This window comes from Rhinoraja longicauda, chromosome 28 (genome assembly GCF_053455715.1).
Source record: "Rhinoraja longicauda isolate Sanriku21f chromosome 28, sRhiLon1.1, whole genome shotgun sequence".
In the NCBI taxonomy this organism is placed as follows: domain Eukaryota; kingdom Metazoa; phylum Chordata; class Chondrichthyes; order Rajiformes; family Arhynchobatidae; genus Rhinoraja; species Rhinoraja longicauda.
In genome coordinates this window covers 29,647,339-29,668,838 of record NC_135980.1, presented here as the reverse complement: position 1 = coordinate 29,668,838, position 21,500 = coordinate 29,647,339, and the positions used below count along the sequence as shown (strand labels likewise).

General features: G+C 47.6%; 1 protein-coding gene across 1 annotated transcript in view; it reads left to right on the top strand.

The window, feature by feature from the left end:
- acsbg2 (acyl-CoA synthetase bubblegum family member 2) overlaps positions 1-21,500 on the top strand; it is a 64,639-nt gene that overhangs the window by 22,223 nt on the left and 20,916 nt on the right. Inside the window, exons 3-9 of the mRNA XM_078423984.1 lie at positions 391-509; positions 11,561-11,829; positions 15,196-15,284; positions 16,050-16,170; positions 17,276-17,356; positions 18,377-18,526; positions 20,440-20,616. Coding sequence (XP_078280110.1) covers positions 391-509; positions 11,561-11,829; positions 15,196-15,284; positions 16,050-16,170; positions 17,276-17,356; positions 18,377-18,526; positions 20,440-20,616 — 1,006 coding nt within the window. The remainder of the gene's footprint in view (positions 1-390; positions 510-11,560; positions 11,830-15,195; positions 15,285-16,049; positions 16,171-17,275; positions 17,357-18,376; positions 18,527-20,439; positions 20,617-21,500) is intronic.

Here is a 21,500-nt window from a genome sequence, read left to right as displayed (position 1 = left end):
CAGAGACCCGGGTTCCATCCTGACAACAGGTGCTGTCTGTACGGAGTTTGTACGTTCTCCCCGTGACCTGCGTGGGTTTTCCCCGGTTTCTTCCTGCAGGTTAATTGGCTTCGGTAAGTTTTAAAGTTGTCCCTAGTGTGTGTAGGATAGCGTTAATGTGCGGGGATCGCTGGTCGGCGCGGGCTCGGTGGGTCTGTTTTCCGCGCTGTGTCTCTGAACTAAAAAGTAAACATTCCTTTGCCTTGGATGGGAGTGCAGTGAATCATAAAGTAAATAAATCTCGGCTTTTCCCGGAAATTTAAAGTTTTCCCCCTGTTTCGCAACCGTTTTAAAGTATTTAAAAGTACTTGACTGGAGCTTCACTCTCGTTTCTCCTGCCAACCCTTGCAGTGCCCAGACCTTCAAGTTGCTGGTGAACAATAACTGGACAGATACAAAGGCTCTGGAACCTTCCGCGGAACTCCCCGGGCAAATGGCGGCGTCAAAGATGGAAATGCCTGAGAATAACAGTAAGTCTGGGCCTTCACTGTTGCCAACTGTCCCCGAATTAGCTGGGACATCCCATATTTTGGGCTAAATTGGTTTGTCAATAGACAATAGGTGCAGGAATAGACCATTCAGCCCTTCACCGCCAATCAATGTGATCATGGCTGATCATTCACAATCAGTACCCCCGTTCCTGCCTTCTCCCCATACCCCCTGACTCCGCTATCTTTAAGAGCTCTAGCTCTCTCTTGAAAGCATCCCTTACGGGACTGCCTTTGCCCCGTATTAGCAGGGTTGCCAACCTTGTCACTCCCAAATACGGGACAAAGGGTGACATCAGCGCCCCACGTGACCTCACCCAGCCAGCGGCCACGTGCTCCCGCTCCACCAATGGCGGCCACCATTGGTGGAGCGGGAGCACGTGGCCGCTGGCTGGGTGAGGTCACGTGGGGCGCGGGGCGGTGACGTCACCTTGTCCCGTATTTGGGGGTGAGGGAGTTGGCAACCCTTCACTCTAGGGGCATTTAAAAAAATCTCTTTTGTGTATTCTGTGTCTGGTCCTCAATTTATCATGAGGCGTATCTCCAGGAGGTCTTGACCGTTAGCCTTTGACTTTGAACTTTGACTCCTTGCCTTTGCCCAGTTGGCTTCTCCTGAACCACCCACTAACCAGTGGATCACCATTCCCTTTGTCCTATATTCACACCGTGCACTTCCTTATCTATACCCTGACATCAGTCTGAAGAAGGGTCTCGACCCGAATCGTCACCCGTTCCGTCTCTCCAGAGATGCTGCCTGACCCGCTGAGTTACTCCAACATATTATAGACAATAGGTGCAGGAGTAGGCCATTTGGCCCTTTGAGCCAGCACCACCATTCAATGTGATCATGGCTGATCATTCTCAATCAGTGCCCCGTTCCTGCCTTCTCCCCGTATCCCCTGACTCCGCTATCCTTAAGAGCTCTATCAAGCATTTTGTGTCTATAACTTGTAAAGCTAGATGTGTTGACGTTTGTTCTGGTGGGGAAATTAATTTAAAAGATGGAATTAATAAGGTGGTAGAGAGACTTGGATTCATAGTCTTATAGCGTGGACACAGGCCCTTCGGCACAACTCGCCCACACCAGCCCTCAGCCCCAGCTACACTAGTCCCACCTGCCTGCGTTTGGTTCATATCCCTCCAAACCTGTCCTATCCATGTACCTGTCTAACTGTTTCTTAAACGATGGGATAGTCCCAGCCTCAACTACCTTCTCCGGCAGCTCGTTCCATACACCCACCACCCTCTGTGTGGAAAAAGTTACCCCTTGGGTTCCTATTAAATCTTGCACGTTCTGCTTTGCTAATGTAATTAAGCTTCAAACAATTTGATGATCATTTATTTATATTTCATACAACTTGAAGCAATAAAACTAGAAACTATAGAAGTACTAGACAATAGACAATAGGTGCAGGAGGAGGCCATTCGGCCATTCGAGCCAGCACCTCCATTCAATGTGATCATGGCTGATCATTCTCAATCAGTGCCCCGTTCCTGCCTTCTCCCCATACCCCCTGACTCCACTATCCTTAAGAGCTCTATCTAGCTCTCTCTTGAATGCATTCAGAGAATTGGCCTCCACTGCCTTCTGAGGCAGAGAATTCCACAGATTCACAACTCTCTGACTGAAAAAGTTTTTCCTCATCTCAGTTCTAAATGGCCTACCCATTCTTAAACTGTGGCCCCTTGTTCTGGACTCCCCCAACATAGGGAACATGTTTCCTGCCTCTAACGTGTCCAACCCCTTAATAATCTTGTACGTTTCGATAAGATCTCCTCTCATCCTTCTAAATTCCAGTGTGTACCATTATTAATGCGCCACCGTGACCGCCAGTGGGGCATCTTGGTCGGCATTGGCAAGTCGGGCTGAAGGGCCTGTTTCCACGCTGTGTTGACTCTTGCAGTGTTTCGCAAAGAAATGTTTAATTCCCCGTAATGGTGGAAAGGCATTTGCAGCAAATGTCCCTGTGTTTCAGTGAATCGTCCCGTCACGTGATTTCCTTTTCTGGTCGGCAAGCCGGCCTGTTTCTTATCATCCCCTCCTCCCCCTCCCCCTCCCCCGGTTGCTGTGCAGCCTCGTTGTTAGAAGCTGATTGATAAAGGCGGTGGAAGTGGGAGAATGTAATGTGGTGCCTGTGGTCACACCCTTGTGTCTGAGTCACTGGTCAGTGGGTGGAAACGGCACTGTACTAACTCTGAGCGCGTTGCCAGTCGGCGGTGTGCCAGCTGCCACAGTGGCATAGCTGAGGGGGGAGGCTGCGTTAGTAACAGCACGAGGGACGGGTGAACTGCAGCGATGGCGCTGAGATGCGTGGGAACCCAGCGCGGGGGCTGTGGTCAGAGTGTGCAGGGGTTAAGACAGGTTCAGTGAGTCATGGAAGAGCAGAAGCCAAGATCACGGGGTGGCGCAGCGGTAGTGTCGCTGCCTCACAGCGACAGAGACCCCTGGTCGATCCTGACTAAGGGTGCCACAAAAAGCTGGAGTAGCTCAGCGGGTCAGGCAGCATCTCATTGAAACATAGAAAATAGGTGCAGGAGTAGGCCATTCGGCCCTTTGAGCCTGCACTGCTATTCAATATGATCATGGGTGATCATCCAGCTCAGTAACCCGTACCTGCCTTCTCTCCATACCCCCTGATCCCTTTAGCCACAAGGGCCACATCTAACTCCCTCTTAAATATAGCCAATGAACTGGCCTCAACTACCTTCTGTGGCAGAGAATTCCACAGATTCACCACTCTCTGTGTGAAGAAATGTTTTCTCATCTCGGTCCTAAAAGACTTCCCCCTTATCCTTAAACTGTGACCCCTGGTTCTGGACTTCCCCAACATCGGGAACAATCTTCCCGCATCTAGCCTCTCCAACCCCTTAAGAATTTTATATGTTTCTATAAGATCCCCCCTCAGTCTTCTAAATTCCAGCGAGTACAAGCCGAGTCTATCCAGTCTTTCTTCATATGAAAGTCCTGCCATCCCAGGGATCAATCTGGTGAACCTTCTCTGTACTCCCTCTGAGGCTAGAATGTCTAACATACCATACCATCTCAGGAGAGAAGGAATGGGTCGAGACCCTTCTTCAGACTGATGTCACGGGTGCTGTCTGTACGGAGTTTGCACGTTCTCTCTGTAACCTGCGTGGGTTTTCTCCGGTTTCCCTAGTGAATTCTTGCACAACTGTAACATAAGGCGTAGGAAGGAACTGCAGACGCTGGTTTAAACCGAAGATTAGACACAAAATGCTGGAGTAACCCAGCGGGACAGGCAGCATCTCTGGAGGGAGGGAATGGGTGACGTTTCGGGAAGGGTCTCGACCCAAAACGTCACCCATTCCTTCTCTCCAGAGATGCTGCCTGTGATATCAAGTCCTGGCTTCTGAACTAAACGCTGTGGCTGATGAAGTCGCGAATGCCAAAAGCCCTCTTCACCAATCTGTCTACGTGTGATGGCACTTTCAGTGAACTACAGTGCCCTCCATAATGTTTGGCACAAAGACCCATCATTTATTTATTTGCCTCTGAACTCCACAATTTGAGATTTTTTTTAAATTTTATTTTTTTTAAATTTTGTAAATTTTATAAAAGCATATGTACAAATAGAAATAAAAGACACATTTGTTAGAGTTCTTACATAGCTTCAATTTTTAAATTTTTAAAGAGAGAAAATAAAAAATAAAGAAGAAAGGAAAAAAAAAACAACAAAAAAAACTATAAACTATTGGGAAGAGAGAATAAGAGGATTAAAAAAAAGATATAACTATAAAAATTAAAGGGAGTAGATCCGGGAGACATAACCACAGTTGTACATCCAACCCTTAACTCAAGTTTCAACTTTTAATTTTAAATTTTTATTTTAGTCCTGTGCCAAACCCATTTACTTTTCTAAAAATTCAATAAATGGAGACCATATTTTAAAAAATAACTCAGGTTTATCAATTAAGGCAAATCTTATTTTTTCCAAATGCAGGGTCTCTGTCATTTCCGTAGTCCACATTTTAATTGTGGGGGTTATTGGTTTTTTCCAAAATTTAAGTATTAATTTTTTCGCAGTTATTAGACTGTAATCAAGAAAATATACCTGACTTGTTGTAAAGTTTGTAGTATGTTCTGATAATCCTAATATAATTAATTTTGGATCCATATCCAATTGCTTGTTGATAACTTTAGAAACTATTTTAAAAATCTCCAACCAGAAGTTTTGCATTTTTATACAAGTTACGAAAATATGAGTTAAATTAGCTTCTTGAAATTGACATTTATCACAAATAGGAGAGATACTAGGAAAAATCCTATTTAATTTTGTCTTCGAATAATGTAATCTATGTATTATTTTAAATTGTATTAAGGAATGTCTAGTATTTAATGAACATTGGTGTATATGTTGTAAACTTTCATCCCATATATCTTGCATTATGAGTTGATTCAATTCGTCCTCCCATGCTCGTCTATAAGATTCTGATGACGGAATGTCAGTGTCTAGGAGAGTATTATAAATAAAGGATATTAATTTATTTGAATTATAATGTCGATATAGGCATACATCAAGTGTTTCTGGACCTCTAAACTTATATTCTTGCACGTGTAATTTTACATAGTCTCTAAGTTGTAAATATCTAAAATAATTATTAACATGTAATCCGTACTTCTGCTGTAAATCCTGAAAAGAAAGAAAAGTTCCCTTATGATAAAGATCTCCCACCCTTTTAATTCCATAACTTTTCCATTGAGCAAATCCTCTATCTAAGACAGACGGTTTAAAAGAAGGGTTATTCACAATAGGAAGGAAAACAGATAATTTACTCAATTTTAAAGTAAGATTTAATTGTTTCCAGGTACGGATAACACTGTGTATAATGGGATTACCTTCATATGTTTTTTTATTTAAATTTATTGGAGCTAAGAGGATCGCACCAATATCAAATGGTAAACATTCCTCTTTCTCCATCTTTAACCAATCCGGTTGTTGATCAGAATCATCCAACCAGCAGGTTATATTTTTAATATTAACTGCCCAATAATAAAATAAGAAGTTAGGTAAGGCAATTCCTCCATTAGTTTTAGACTTACATAGATGTCTTTTATTTATTCTATGAGTCTTGTAGTCCCAAATAAAATTAGTAACAATTGAATCAATTTTTAAAAAAAAACTTTTTTGGAAGATAGATCGGAATTGCTTGAAATAGGTATAGTAGCTGTGGGAGAAAGATCATCTTTATAGCATTACTACGACCAACTAATGATATAGGAAGTGTTTTCCAAAATTGGATATTTCTGTGTAATTTAGTGAGTAAAGGAGGAAAATTTAATTTAAATAAAGAAGTATATTTCCTAGTCACGTAAATTCCAAGATATTTAAACTTTTCATAGGCAATTTTAAAAGGAAATTGTTGAAGTATGGCCGGATTGTGCTCAAATATTGGCATAATTTCACTTTTGTACCAGTTAATTCTATAACCTGAAAATGAACCAAATTGAGTTATGAGATTTAATAAATTCGGAATGCTAATTTCTGGCTTTGTAATGTATATTAATACATCATCCGCATATAAATAAATTTTATTGGTTGTATGTTTAGTGTTATAGCCGTGAATATCTGAATTTGATCTAATACTCTCAGCAAGTGGTTCTATAATAAGGGCAAATAGAAGCGGTGATAGTGGACATCCTTGTCTACAACCCCTAGATAAATGAAATTTGGATGACAGCATTTGATTAGTTAATATTCTAGCTGTTGGGGATGTATATAAAAGTTTCACCCATGAACAAAAATTTTCACCTAATTGAAATTTTTCCATCATTGAGAAAAGATAGGGCCATTCTACTTGATCAAATGCTTTTTCAGCATTTAGCGAGATGATTGCTAAATCTTCGTTTAATAGTCTATTTGAATATATTATATTGAACAAGCGTCTCAAATTGAAAAATGAATATCGTTTGGCTATAAAGCCTGATTGATCGGGGTATATCAATTTATCTGTAACTAGACTTAATCTATGAGCTAAGATTTTCGCTAATATCTTCTGATCAGTATTTAAAAGAGCTATCGCTCTATACGAACCAGGGTCTTCAGAATCCTTATCTTTTTTAGGAATGAGGATTATTGTTGATTCAGTCAGAGTTTGCGGTAATCTCTGTTGTTTAAAGGCGTGACTATATACAGTTTGCAAACGTGGAGAGATCAAATCACTAATTTTTTTATAAAATTCATTATTTAAGCCGTCAGGGCCAGGAGTCTTCCCATTTTTCATGGATTTAATGGTCTCTTCAACGTCTTTCATAATTATTTCTGCGCCCAGTGAATTTCTATCACTCACATTCAAACCAGGAAGGTTACATTCCCGCAAAAAGTTTTGCATCTGCGCTATCCTTAAGAGCTCTATCTAGCTCTCTCTTGAATGCATTCAGAGAATTGGCCTCCACTGCCTTCTGAGGCAGAGAATTCCACAGATTCACAACTCTCTGACTGAAAAAGTTTTTCCTCATCTCAGTTCTAAATGGCCTACCCATTCTTAAACTGTGGCCCCTTGTTCTGGACTACCCCAACATTGGGAACATATTTCCTGCCTCTAACGTGTCCAACCCCTTAATAATCTTGTACGTTTCGATAAGATCTCCTCTCATCCTTCTAAATTCCAGTGTGTACCATTATTAATGCGCCACCGTGACCGCCAGTGGGGCATCTTGGTCGGCATTGGCAAGTCGGGCTGAAGGGCCTGTTTCCACGCTGTGTTGACTCTTGCAGTGTTTCGCAAAGAAATGTTTAATTCCCCGTAATGGTGGAAAGGCATTTGCAGCAAATGTCCCTGTGTTTCAGTGAATCGTCCCGTCACGTGATTTCCTTTTCTGGTCGGCAAGCCGGCCTGTTTCTTATCATCCCTCCCCCGGTTGCTGTGCAGCCTCGTTGTTAGAAGCTGATTGATAAAGGCGGTGGAAGTGGGAGAATGTAATGTGGAGTCTGTGGTCACACCCTTGTGTCTGAGTCACTGGTCAGTGGGTGGAAACGGCACTGTACTAACTCTGAGCGCGTTGCCAGTCGGCGGTGTGCCAGCTGCCACAGTGGCATCGCTGAGGGGGGAGGCTGCGTTAGTAACAGCACGAGGGACGGGTGAACTGCAGCGATGGCGCTGAGATGCGTGGGAACCCAGCGCGGGGGCTGTGGTCAGAGTGTGCAGGGGTTAAGACAGGTTCAGTGAGTCATGGAAGAGCAGAAGCCAAGATCACGGGGTGGCGCAGCGGTAGTGTCGCAGCCTCACAGCGACAGAGACCCCTGGTCGATCCTGACTAAGGGTGCCACAAAAAGCTGGAGTTACTCAGCGGGTCAGGCAGCATCTCATTGAAACATAGAAAATAGGTGCAGGAGTAGGCCATTCGGCCCTTTGAGCCTGCACTGCCATTCAATATGATCATGGCTGATCATCCAGCTCAGTAACCTGTACCTGCCTTCTCTCCATACCCCCTGATCCCTTTAGCCACAAGGGCCACATCTAACTCCCTCTTAAATATAGCCAATGAACTGGCCTCAACTACCTTCTGTGGCAGAGAATTCCACAGACTCACCACTCTCTGTGTGAAGAAATGTTTTCTCATCTCGGTCCTAAAAGACTTCCCCCTTATCCTTAAACTGTGACCCCTGGTTCTGGACTTCCCCAACATCGGGAACAATCTTCCCGCATCTAGCCTCTCCAACCCCTTAAGAATTTTATATGTTTCTATAAGATCCCCCCTCAGTCTTCTAAATTCCAGCGAGTACAAGCCTAGTCTATCCAGTCTGTCTTCATATGAAAGTCCTGCCATCCCAGGAATCAATCTGGTGAACCTTCTCTGTACCCCCTCTATGGCAAGAATGTCTTTCCTCAGATTAGGAGACCAAAACTGTACACAATACTCCACCTCCCTGCTCCTATACTCAAATCCTCTTGCTATGAATGCTAACATACCATCTCAGGAGAGAAGGAATGGGTCGAGACCCTTCTTCAGACTGATGCCACGGGTGCTGTCTGTACGGAGTTTGCACGTTCTCTCTGTAACCTGCGTGGGTTTTCTCCGGTTTCCCTAATGAATTCTTACACAACTGTAACGTAAGGCGTAGGAAGGAACTGCAGACGCTGGTTTAAACCGAAGATTAGACACAAAATGCTGGAGTAACCCAGCGGGACAGGCAGCATCTCTGGAGGGAGGGAATGGGTGACGTTTCGGGAAGGGTCTCGACCCAAAACGTCACCCATTCCTTCTCTCCAGAGATGCTGCCTGTGATATCAAGTCCTGGCTTCTGAACTAAACGCTGTGGCTGATGAAGTCACGAATGCCAAAAGCCCTCTTCACCAACCTGTCTACGTGTGATGGCACTTTCAGTGAACTTCAGGGCCCTCCATAAGACCCATCATTTATTTATTTGCCTCTGAACTCCACAATTTGAGATTTGTAATAGAAAAATAATCACATGTGGTTAAAGTGCACGTTGTCAGATTTTAATAAAGGATATTTTTATACCTTTTGGTTTCACCATGTAGAAATTACAGCAGTGTTTATACATGATGGGTCTCTGTCCCGGACATTATGGAATGTACTGTATGTGCTGTATTCGTAGGTCCCTCTGCTCTACAACACTCCCCAGGGCTTTGACAAGAATGTCAGAACCCTACCCTGCTCGGACAACAACTCACACCCACATGGTAAACTGCATTTACTGGCTTAGCCAGCTGTTCAAGATCCTGCTGTTATTCCTGATAACCATCTCCTCTGTGTATGACACCGCCTACTTTCATACCATCTGCAACCTGACTAAACCTGGCCGTGAACATTTCCATCCAAGTCATTGGGTTTAGTGTGTGGGGAGGAACTGCAGATGCTGGTTTAAACTGAAGATAGGCACAGAGTGCTGGAGTAACTCAGCGGGACAGGCAGCAACTCTGGGGAGAAGGAGTGGGTGACGTTTCGTTTCAGAATGGTTAGGTTTAGGTTTATCGTTGTTACGTGTGCTGGCGTACAGTGAAAAGCTTTGTTTTGCCTGCGATCCAAATAGATCAGAGATACCACACACGGCTGCAAAGCAGGTAGTATCGAGCCGAGGGGAAGATATAGGGTGCAGAATGTAGTTCTCAGCATTGCAGCACATCAGTGCCAGAGACCAGGGCCAATGTTGGCAGTGGGATAGAGGTGAATCAGACAGTAGTCTAACCTTGCCCTCAGACATGCACACATCTGACGTTAATCATCTGCCTGTGGTGACCAGCAGAAACCTGACCCAGGCACGTCCTGCCTTGAATTAAGGTCACGTTAGTATGAACTCTGACAGTAGCGCTGGACAGGTTTTTTAGAGGGAGTGGGAGCAGTGTATCCAGTCAGCGGAAAAGACAACACACGATTACAATCGAGCCATTTACAGTGTGCAGATACATGATAAGGGAATAACCTCTAGTGCAAGGTCAAGCCAGCAAAGTCTGGTCAAGGATAGTCCGAGGGTCACCAATGAGGTCGATAGTAGTTCAGCACTGCTCTCTGGTTGGTGAGAGGACGGTTCAGTTGCCTGATAACAGCCGGGAAGAAACTGTCCCTGAATCTGGAGGTGTGCGTTTTCACACTTCTGTACCTCTTGCCTGATGGGAGAGGGGAGAAGAGGGAGTGGCCGGGGCGAGACTGGTCCTTGATTATGCTGCTGGCCTTGCCAAGGCAGAATGTAAAGTCAACCGTGGAGATGGGTTGTCTTGTCACTCGATTTGTGTTGCATGCAATGTTGAGCGTGAGAGTAGAGGAGCAGGCCCTTCTGAGGAACATTAGGCCAAGATAAACCCCTCTCCTCTGCCTGTCGATGCTCCAGGTTCATCCATTCCCTGCACATCCGTGTTGCCCAGCACTTTGTCCTTGTTGAGAGTTTGCCTTGCTTCCCTTTTGCAAACATTGAACAATGGACTCAGTGTGCACAGCATAGCAACGAGCCCTTGATCCACAGAGTCCACGCTGAGCAAGAAGCCAAGATCAACTAATGTCCTCTACCTGCGCATCTAGTCTAGAGATACAGAGTAGAAACAGCACCTTCAGCTCACCGAGTCCACGCCGACCAGCGATCCCCGCACACTAACGCCATCCTAAACACACACAAACACACAAACACACACACACACACACACACACACACACACACACACACACACACACACACACACACACACACACACACACACACACACACACACACACACACACACACACACCACCCCCCCCCCCCCCAATTTACACTTGTACCAAGCCAATTAGCCTACAAACCTGTACGTTTTTGGAGTGTGGGAGGAGACTGAAGATCTTGGAGAAAACTCACGAGGAGAACGTACAAACTCCGTACAGACAGCACCCGTAGTCAAGATGGAACCCGGATCTCCGGCGCTGTAAGACAGCAACTCTACCGCTGCACCACCGTGCCACAAGATGTATACCCCACAGTTCCTGCATATCCATGTGCCTATCTACTGACACGGTGGCGCAGCGGTGGCGCAGCGGTAGAGTTGCTGCCTTACAGCGAATGCAGCGCCGGACACTCGGGTTCGATCCTGACTACGGTCGCTGTATGTACGGAGTTTATACGTTCTCCCCGTATATCTCCCCGTGACCTGCGTGGGTTTTCTCCGAGATCTTCGGTTTCCTCCGAGAGAGCTGGATAGAGCTCTTAAGGATAGCGGAGTGAGGGGGTATGGGGAGAAGGCAGGAACGGGGTACTGATTGAGAGTGATCAGCCATGATCGCATTGAATGGCGGTGCTGGCTCGAAGGGCTGAATGGCCTATTCCTGCACCTATTGTCTATTGTCTATTGTCTCCCACACTCCAAAGACGTGCAGGTATGTAGGTTAATTGGCTAGGCAAATGTAAAAATTTAAGAGGGAGGGGGAGGGGGAGGGGGGTTGAGGAGGGAGGTTGAGGGTGGAGTGGGAGGTGGGGGAAGTGGGGGGAGAGGGGAGGGTGCTGCACCAATGCGGGGGAGGTTTGTGCCCAGTGGGTCTACTTAGTGCGGTCACTAAGATGTCATTGTTGTGCTGCCTTGTTCAGGGCTGCTGCTGCCACTGCTTGTGCGGAGCCTGGGCTGCCCAGCCGCCAGCCTGAGCACCACGCGCAAAGACGGAGAGGTGAACCTGCGGATGGGCGATTCTGACGGGGTGGAGCAGCCGCCCATCACGGTGCACCAAATGTTCGCCCAGACGGTGGACAGGTTTGGCGACTACGCGGCGCTGGCTTCGAAGCACGGCGAGCAGTGGAAGAAGATCACCTTCAGGCAGTACTACACCGAGTGCAGGGACGCGGCCAAAAGCTTTCTGAAGGTAAGCGGCCATGTTTATTGCCGCCTTTTTTCGTGTCCGTCATCCGTGTTTCAAATGTCACGTCGCTGTTATCGTCCGTCCTGAAAAGGGCGCCAACTTCCGGCGACCGTCAGTGGGAACCGTCACTTTTTAAAATTTAAATTAATTTTTTTTTAAAAATAGGTGCAGGAGAGGCCATTCGGCCCTACGAGCCAGCGCCGCCATTCATTGTGATCATGGCTGATCATCCACAATTAGTAACCCGTGCCTGCCTTCTCCCCATACCCCTTGATTCCACTAGCCCCTAAAGCTCTATCTAACTCTCTTAAATTCATCCAGTGATTTGTTCTCCACTGCCCTCTGTGGCAGAGAATTCCACACATTCACAACTCTCTGGGTGAAAAAGTTCCTTCTCACCTCAGTTTTAAATGGCCTCCCCTTTATTCTTAGACTGTGTGGCCCCTGGTTCTGGACTCGCCCAACATTGGGAACATTTTTCCTGCATCTAGCTTGTCCAATAGACGGTGGTGATGGTGGTAGCAGAATTAGCTCGCCACGCGTCCAATTGCTAGCCCCGCCACACGGACTCTTCTCCTGTGGGGCAATGTTTATTGTTGTAGGAAGGAACTGTGGGTGCTGGCTGAAAAACCGAAGGCGGTCACAAAACACTGCGGTAACTCAGCGGGACAGGCAGCGTCTCCGGACAGAAGGAATATCATATCATCATATATCATATCATATCATATATATACAGCCGGAAACAGGCCTTTTCGGCCCACCAAGTCCGTGCCGCCCAGCGATCCCAGTACATTAACACTATCCTACACCCACTAGGGACAATTTTTACATTTACCCAGCCAATTAACCTACATACCTGTACGTCTTTGGAGTGTGGGAGGAAACCGAAGATCTCGGAGAAAACCCACGCAGGTCACGGGGAGAACGTACAAACTCCTTACAGTGCAGCACCCGTAGTCAGGATCGAACCTGATTCTCCGGCGCTGCATTCGCTGTAAAGCAGCAACTCTACCGCTGCGCTACCGTGCCGCCAGGCTGCGCTACCGTGCCGCCAGGGTTTCGGGTCTTCAGACTGATGTCAGGCGAGTGGGCCGTACATAAATAAGGAAGTGCAGAGATAAGGAAGTGTAAGGTGTGAAAATAGGACAAAGAGAATGAGATCAAGGGCAATGTGGAATAGATCATTGTTAGTTAACTTATTTCCAGGTGCCAAGAACTGAATGGCCCCCTCCTGCACCTATTTTCTATGTTTCTAACACGTCTGGCAAATCAACCTAGTTATAGCTTCTGTAATTTCAACTGCTGTTACAGAGTCACAGAGTCATACAGCACAGAAGCAGACCCTTCGTACTGACCATGATTAACATATGAGGAGCGTTTGACGGTTCTGGGCCTGTACTCGCTGGAGTTTAGAAGAATGGGGGGGTGGGGGGGGCCTCATTGAACCGTACAGAATAATGAAAGGCCTTGGATAGAGTGGATGTGGAGAGGATGTTTCCACTGGTGGGAGAGTCATCACCTCAGAATTAAAGATCATTCCTTTCGGAAGGAGATGAGGAGGAGTTTCTTTAGTCAGAGGGTGGTGAATCTGTCGAATTCTTTGCCGCAGAAGGATGTGGAGGCCAAGTCATTGGGATGTTTTTAAGGCAGAGATAGATCTTGATTAGAGCCTGTGTCAGGGGGTTATGGGGAGAAGGCAGGAGAATGGGGTTGGGAGGGAGAGATAGATCAGCCATGATTGAATGGTGGAGTAGACTTGATGGGCCGAATGGCCTAATTCTGCTCTTATCACTTCTGACGAAGATACCCTGGGAATTAAAAGAGCAAATAACCCAGGCGATTGCAGGCAGATGGAAGACTAATTGTGTAGGAATCTCACGTTCCCACTAAACCTGTCCTATCCCTGTACCTGCCCAAATGGTTCTTGCATATTATTATTAGTACCTGCCTCAACTACCTCCTCCGGCAGTTTGTTCCATACTCCCACCATCCTCTGTGTGGCAAAAGCTGCCCCTCGGGTTCCTATTAAATCTTTCCTCTCTCGCCTTTAAACCTTTGCCCTCTGGTTTTCGATTCCCCCAACTCGACACGTTTACCCCCGATCTATTCCTCTAACGATCTTGTGCACCTCTACAAGATCTCTCCTCATCTTCCTGCACTCCAAGGCATAAAGTCCCAGCCTGTTCAACCTCCCCCTATACAGCTCAGGCCCACGAGTCCTGGCAACATCCTCGTAAATCCTCTCTGCAACCTCTTCAGCTTCACCACTTCTAGGGTTGCCAACTTTCTCACTCCCAAATAGGGGACAAGGTGACGTACGCGCCCCGTGTGACCTCACCCAGCCAGCGGCCACGTGCTCCCGCTCCACCAATGGCGGCCGCCCGGGCCGGGAGGCGGGTTGCTATGCAACCTCCGTTAGGCGAACACACTCCGCTAGCCTACAGTGTCCCGGCCTACAGCGGCCTGCGTGCCTAATACGGGTCAAGGGCGTTCCCGTACGGGACAAACCAATTTAGCCCAAAATATGGGAAGTCCCGACTAATATGGGACAGTTGGCAACCCTGGCCACGTCCTTCCTGCTGTTAATAAACTGCTATTATTATGTTTCGTTATAAAAGCTAACACGACTCATGATTACAACTCTGAAATAACAACACCAAGGAAGGGAAGTCGGTGGCGGGAAACTATGTTCCCTGGAGTCGCGGCAATATTTTACTTTAGACCTTAGAGATACAGCGCAGAAACAGAGGCCCTTCGGCCCACCGAGTCCGTGCCGACCAGCGATCAACCCGTACGCTAGCACTATCCCACACACACACTGCGGACAATTCTCAATTTTACAGAAACCAATTAACCTTCGAACCTGCACATCTTTGGAGTGTGGGAGGAAACCGGAGCACCCGGAGAAAACGCACGCAGGTCACGGGGAGAACGTGCAAACTCCGTACGGACAGCGCCCGTAGACAGGATCGAACCCGGGTCTCTGGCGCCATGAGGCATTAAGCAGCAAAACTGTTATTAAATGAAAATATGTCGCCAGGAACTGCAGACGCTGGTTTAAACCAGAGATCGACACAACATGCTGGAGTAACTCAGCGGGGCAGGCAGCATCTCTGGGGAGAAGGAATGGGATGACGTTTCGGATCGAGACCCTTCTTCAGACTGAGAGTCAACTAGGAGTTAACTTCTCACTGGTCAGCTTCTGGCCTGAAGAAGGGTCTCGACCCGAAACGTCACCCATTCCTTCTCTCCAGAGATGCTGCCTGACCCGTAAAATTATTTTAGCCAGTGTGCAGATTGGCAGGGTGTGCTGTAGGACTGTTCTGAAGATGTCACTGAGAACTAATGTGATCATTTTTCTCTCCACAGCTCGGTCTCGAGCGATTCAACGGCGTTGGAATCCTTGGCTTCAACTCTCCCGAGTGGTTCATCGCTGATATCGGGGCCATCTTGGCCGGGTAGGCCTCTTAGTTACTGATCGCCTCGTAGCGGGAGAAATGGTGATGTTTCTTGACAGTGGTAACACACTGGAATTTAGATGGATGAGAGGGGATCTTATTGAAACACATAAGATTATTAAGGGATTGGACAGGCTAGAGGCAGGAAACATGTTCCCAATGTTGGGGGAGTCCAGAACCAGGGGCCACAGTTTAAGAATAAGGGGTAGGCCATTTAGAACAGAGATGAGGAAAAACTTTTTCACCCAGAGAGTTGTGAATTCTCTGCCTCAGAAGGCAGTGGAGGCCAATTCACTGGATGCTTTCAAGAGAGAGTTAGATAGAGCTCTTAATGATAGCGGAGTCAAGGGATATGGGGAGAAGGCAGGAACGGGGTACTGATTGTGGATGATCAGCCATGATCACAGTGCGCGAAGGGAGGGATATCAGTAGAGGGAAGAGGTAAATGAAGAATTAAAAAACTGCAGATGCTGGTTTAAATCGAAGGTAGATGCAAAATGCTGGAGTAACTCAGCGGGACAGGCAGCATCCCTGGAGAGAAAGAATGGGTGCCGTTTCGGGTCGAGACCATTCTTCAGACTGTTGTCAGGGGAGGGGGCGGGGTCCTGCCCCGAAACGTCACCCATTCCTTCTCTCCAGAGATGCTGCCCGACCCGCCGAGTTACCCCAGCATTTTGCGTCTAGCTCTATCTAACCACCTGAGCAGCAGTTGGCTGAAGTGCCTTTGGAGGTGTGGGTTTTGAACGTGTATTGTTTTGTTTGCAGTGGTGTGGCTGTTGGTATTTACACTACAAACTCGGCTGAAGCCTGTCATCACGTTGCTAGTGACAGCGAAGCCAACATCCTGGTCGTGGAGAACAACAAGCAACTGCAGAAAATCCTCCAGGTGTGCTTGCTCGCCCCGCTGTACTCCAGAGAGATGTGAATAACTTTGCTGCTGTACTCCAGAGAGATGCGCCTTGCGTCACGTTCAGTTCATACACGCAGGGGTGATTGTGGAGGCAGATACAATACTGACGTTTATGAGGCTTAGAGAGGCAGAGAGACTTTGCCCCTCTCACCTTAAAGCTGTGCCCTCTAGCATTTGACCTTTCTATCCTGGGGAACAAGTTCTGACTGCCTACCAACATTGTATATTTTTATTTCACTGTCTGGAGGTTAGGATGAAGGATTTAGATGCAGGAAACATGTTCCCAATGTTTGGGGGAGTCCAGAACCAGGGGCCACACAGTCTAAGAATAAAGGGGAGGCCATTTAAAATCGAGGTGAGAAGAAACGTTTTCACCCAGAGAGTTGCGAATTTGTGGAATTCTCTGCCACAGAGGGCAGTGGAGGCCGATTCACTGGATGAATTTAAAAGAGAGTTAGATAGAGCTCTAGGGGCTAGCGGAATCAAGGGGTATGGGGAGAAGGCAGGCACGGGTTACTGATTGAGAATGATCAGCCATGATCACAATGAATGGCGGTGCTGGCTCGAAGGGCCGAATGGCCTCCTCCTGCACTTATTTTCTATTTCCTGCACACACCAGGGGCAATTTACAATTACGCCAAGCCGATTAACCTACAAACCTGCAATTTTAGGCCCACCTTACTCATCGTCATCCCTTTGGTGCCAATGGAAGAAGTTTCATTGAAATCGATGCTATATTTTAAAAGTTATTCACATTTTAAAGTTTAAATCTGCATCCTGGGGGGGGGGGGGGGGGGAGGGAGTGGGGGGGGGGAGGGAGGGAGTGGGGGGGGGGAGGGAGGGAGTGGGGGGGGGGAGGGGAGGGAGTGGAGTGGGGAGTGGGGGGGGAGGGGAGGGAAGGAGAGGGTGCTGCACCAATGCAGGAGAGGTTTTGGCCCAACAGGTCCAATTGGTCTAGTTTCCCCCTAAACCTTCCTATCCATGTACCTATCCGAATGTTTCTTCTACATTTGTGTATTTCTGTGTGTGTGCGAGTTTTTACTTTGGTTTCTCTGTGTAATATATGACTCTTCTTTTATAGGTTCAGGACCAGCTTCCACACCTCAAAGCTATTGTGCAGTACAAGGAAGAATTAAAAGAGAAAAGACCCAATCTTTACACTGTAGGTATTGCCACGACCCGGACTTTGAATCTTAGAACGAAATGTAACAGCGCAGAATTCTGACCGACCAAAGCATAGAGTGATACAGTGCGGAAACAGGTCCATGGGCCCAACTTGCCCACACCGACCAACGTGCCCCATCTACACCAGTCCCACCTGCCCACACCGACCAACATGCCCCATCTACACCAGTCCCACCTGCCCACGTTTGGCCCGTATCCCTCCAAACCTGTCCTATCCATGTCCCTGTCTAAATGTTTCTTGTACATTGCGAAAGTCCCAGCCTCAACTGCCTCCTCTGGCAGCTCGTTCCATACACCCACCACCCTTTGTGTAGCTGGGGCATGTTGGCCGGTGTAGCAACAGACCCTTTGGCCCACTGAGTCCGTGCTGACTGATCCTCGCACACTGACACTATTCTACACGTTGGGCGGCCATTGTCGACCTATTGTCCAGCGTCTCACTGAACTATCTAACTATCTGGGTGGGGGGGGAGGGGGGGGGGGATGAGGAACTATCTGGACACACACAGCTTTTTAAGAGGAAGTGGCTTTAGATCTGACAGGATTGTTTCTTTCTCATTGGGCATTTCTGAGAAGTGTAATCGTTTTCAGTTTGGTTTAGTTTAATTCAGTTTACTTCAGTCCCGAGATACAGCATGGAAACAGGCCCTTCAGCCCACCGAGTCCATGCTGACCATCGATTGCCAGTTCCTTCTCCTATGTTATCCCAATTTAGCATCCACTCGCTGCACATTGAGGCCAATGTTACAGAGGGTAATTAACCGACAAACCTGCACGCCTTTGGAGTGTGGGAGGAAACCGGAGCACCCGGAGAAAACCCACGCAGGTCACGGGGAGAACGTACAAACTCCCTGTGGACAGTAACCGAGGTCGGGATGGAACCCGGGTCTCCGGCGCTGTGAGGCAGCAACTCTACCGCTGCGCCACCGAGCCGCCTCGGATTTGAATTTGGGAAATGGCACTAACGGTTGTTTTTCTTTCTTTGCCTCTCCCAAAGTGGTCGGAGTTCATGCAGATCGGGAAGGACGTGCCGGATTCAGAGCTGGACGAGATCATTGCCTCCCAGAAGCCCAATCAATGCTGCACTCTCATCTACACCTCCGGCACCACTGGGAAGCCAAAGGGAGTTATGCTGAGTCACGACAATGTAAGTGTGAAGGAAGGAACTGCCGAGGATAGACTTCTAAAGCTGGAGTAGCTCAACGAGTCAGGCAGCGTCTCTGGAGAGAAGGAACGGATAGAGGTAGTCTGAAGAAGGTTCTGGACCCAAAACATCACCTATTCCTTTTCTCCAGAGATGCTGCCTGACCCGCTGAGTTTAGTTTTGTTTAGAGATTCAGCCTGGAAACAGGCCCTTCGGCCCACCGAGTCCGCACCGACCGGCGATCCCGGCACACTATCACTATCCTACATGCACTAGAGACAATTTACACTTGCGCCAAGCCAATTAAACTACAAACCTGCACGTCTTTGGAGTGTGGGAGGAAACCGGAGCACCCGGAGAAAACCCACGCAGGTGACGGGGAGAACGTACAAACTCCGTACAGACAGCGCCCGTAGTCAGGATCGAACCCGGGTCTCCAGCGCTGTGAGGCAGCAACTCTACCGCTGCGCCACCGTGTCACCCACCTCCAGCATTTTGTGTCTATCTCTCTATGTGTTGTTCTCTTAAAGCTAGGTGCCGTTTCTAACTTTGGTTTAATGTTGCAGCTCTATAAAACAAATGTGGTAGTTCACTGTTACTTAAATAATAATAATAATAATAATAACTATCATTTGTATAGAACTTTTCACATAATTGAATCCAACCCAAAGTGCTTTCCACAAAAACACAGGTCTGAACACAGGAAAATACAATTTGAATCAGTGAGGACATAAACAGTTAATAACATAAAAAGCACAGATTTATAAAAAAATATTTTTTAAAAACATTGAGAGTGTAAAAGGACAAAAAACTAAAACACAGATCACGGTGGCGCAGCGGTAGAGTTGCCGCCTCACAGCGAATGCAGCGCCGGAGACCCGGGTTCCATCCCGACTACGGGTGCTGTCTGTACAGAGTTTGTTCATTCTCCCCGTGACCTGCGTGGGTTTTCTCCGAGATCTTCAGTTTCCTCCCACACTCCAAAGACGTGCAGGTTTGTGGGTTAATTGGCTTGGTGTAAATGTAAAAATTGTCCCCAGTGTGTGTGGGATAGTGTTAATGTTCGGGGATCGCTGGTCGGCGAGGACCTGGTGGGCCGAAGGGCCTGTTTCCGCGCTCGATCTCTAAACTAAAATTTAAAAAAAGACATATTCTATCTGGCTGGTAGGGCTGAATGGCCTCCTGCACCTAGTTTCTATGTTTCTACAATACACAATTACAGCCTCCAAAGAAGTGTTTTACTTTTGAGAACCGTGAGTCTGTAAGGAATATTATTCCATGATTCTCGTGACCACCGCCGTGGTGATTCTCCGGGGCAGGAGGTTCTCATGACCACCACCGTGGTGATTCTCCGGGGCAGGAGGTTCACGTGGCCACCACCGTGGTGATTCTCCGGGGCAGGTAGGGGGGGGGGTTCCCACATCTCAGAGCTCAGAGGACCATCGGAACACAGCTACCAGACTTGGAGGGCATCTACAACACTCGATGCCTCAGAAAAGCCACCAGCATCCACAAAGACTCCTCACACCCCTGCAACAGTCTGTTCGAACTTCTACCATCGGGCAGACGATACAAGGCCTTCTACGCCCGCACCTCCAGACTCAGGAACAGCTTCATCCCCAGGGCCATAGCTGCTATGAACCGGTCCTGCTGAGCCGGATGGTCACATCGCACAGTGATCCGGCACAGATCTACTTGCACTTTATTCTGTCTTAAAACGGTTACAATTTGTTTCATTGGGTTGTTTAAATTAATACTGACTAGCTAATTAATTTATTGCATCGTATGGGAGGCGCATTCCCAATCTCGTTGTACCCCCGTACAATGACAATAAAGATATATTGTATTGTATCTACAGAAGGCGATGATCATTGTGAGAGGCGTCAGTAACGCAGTGCTGTTGTGTTGATCCACAGTTAACGTGGACGGCGGATGTGGCAGGAACCATGGTGAATCTCCGGCCTGCCAGTGAGAGTCAGGAAGCCATCATCAGCTACCTGCCCCTCAGCCACATCGCCGCACAAATGATTGACATCTGGCTCTCCGTCAAGTTTGGAGGCACCACTTACTTTGCACAACCCGACGCACTGAAGGTAACGGAAACGATCGCCGCGTGAAATAGTTTCGTTTGGAGTTACAGCGCGGAAACAGGCACTACGGCCCACCGAGTCCACGCCTGCCAGTGATCCCTGCACACTAACACTATCCTACACACACACACTCACACGCACACGCACACGCACACACGCATGCACGCACAGACGCACACGCACACACAGACACATGCACACACTCACACACACACACACACACACACACACGCTAGGAACAATTTACACTTATACCGAGCCGATCATCCTACTAACCTGGTAAACACAAAATGCTGGAGTAACTCAGAGGGTCAGGCAGCATCTCGGGAGAGAAGGAATGAGTGACGTTTCAGGTCAAGACCCTTCTTCAGACGTCACCCATTCCTTCTCTCCCGAGATGCTGCCTGACCCGCTGAGTTACTCCAGCATGTTGTGTCTACCTTCAATTTGAACCAGCATCTGCAGTTATTTTCCCACACAACCTACAAACCGGTACACCTTTGGAGAGTGGCTCAGCGGGAGAGTTGCCGCCTTACAGCGAATGCAGCGCCGGAGACCCGGGTTCCATCCCGACTAAGGGCACCGTCTGTACGGAGTTTGTACGTTCTCCCCGTGACCTGTGTGGGTTTTCTCCGAGATCTTCGGTTTCCTCCCACACTCCAAAGACGTGCAGGTTTGTAGGTTGATTGACTTGGTATAAATGTAAATTGTCCCTAGAGTGTGTAGAATAGTGTTAGTGTGCGGGGATCGCTGGTCGGCGCGGACTCGGTGGGCCGAAGGGCCTGTTTCCGCGCTGTATCTGTAAAACCTAAAACTAAATGTGGGAGGAAACCGGAGTACCTGGAGAAAACTCACGCAGGTCACGGGGAGAACGTACAAACTCCACA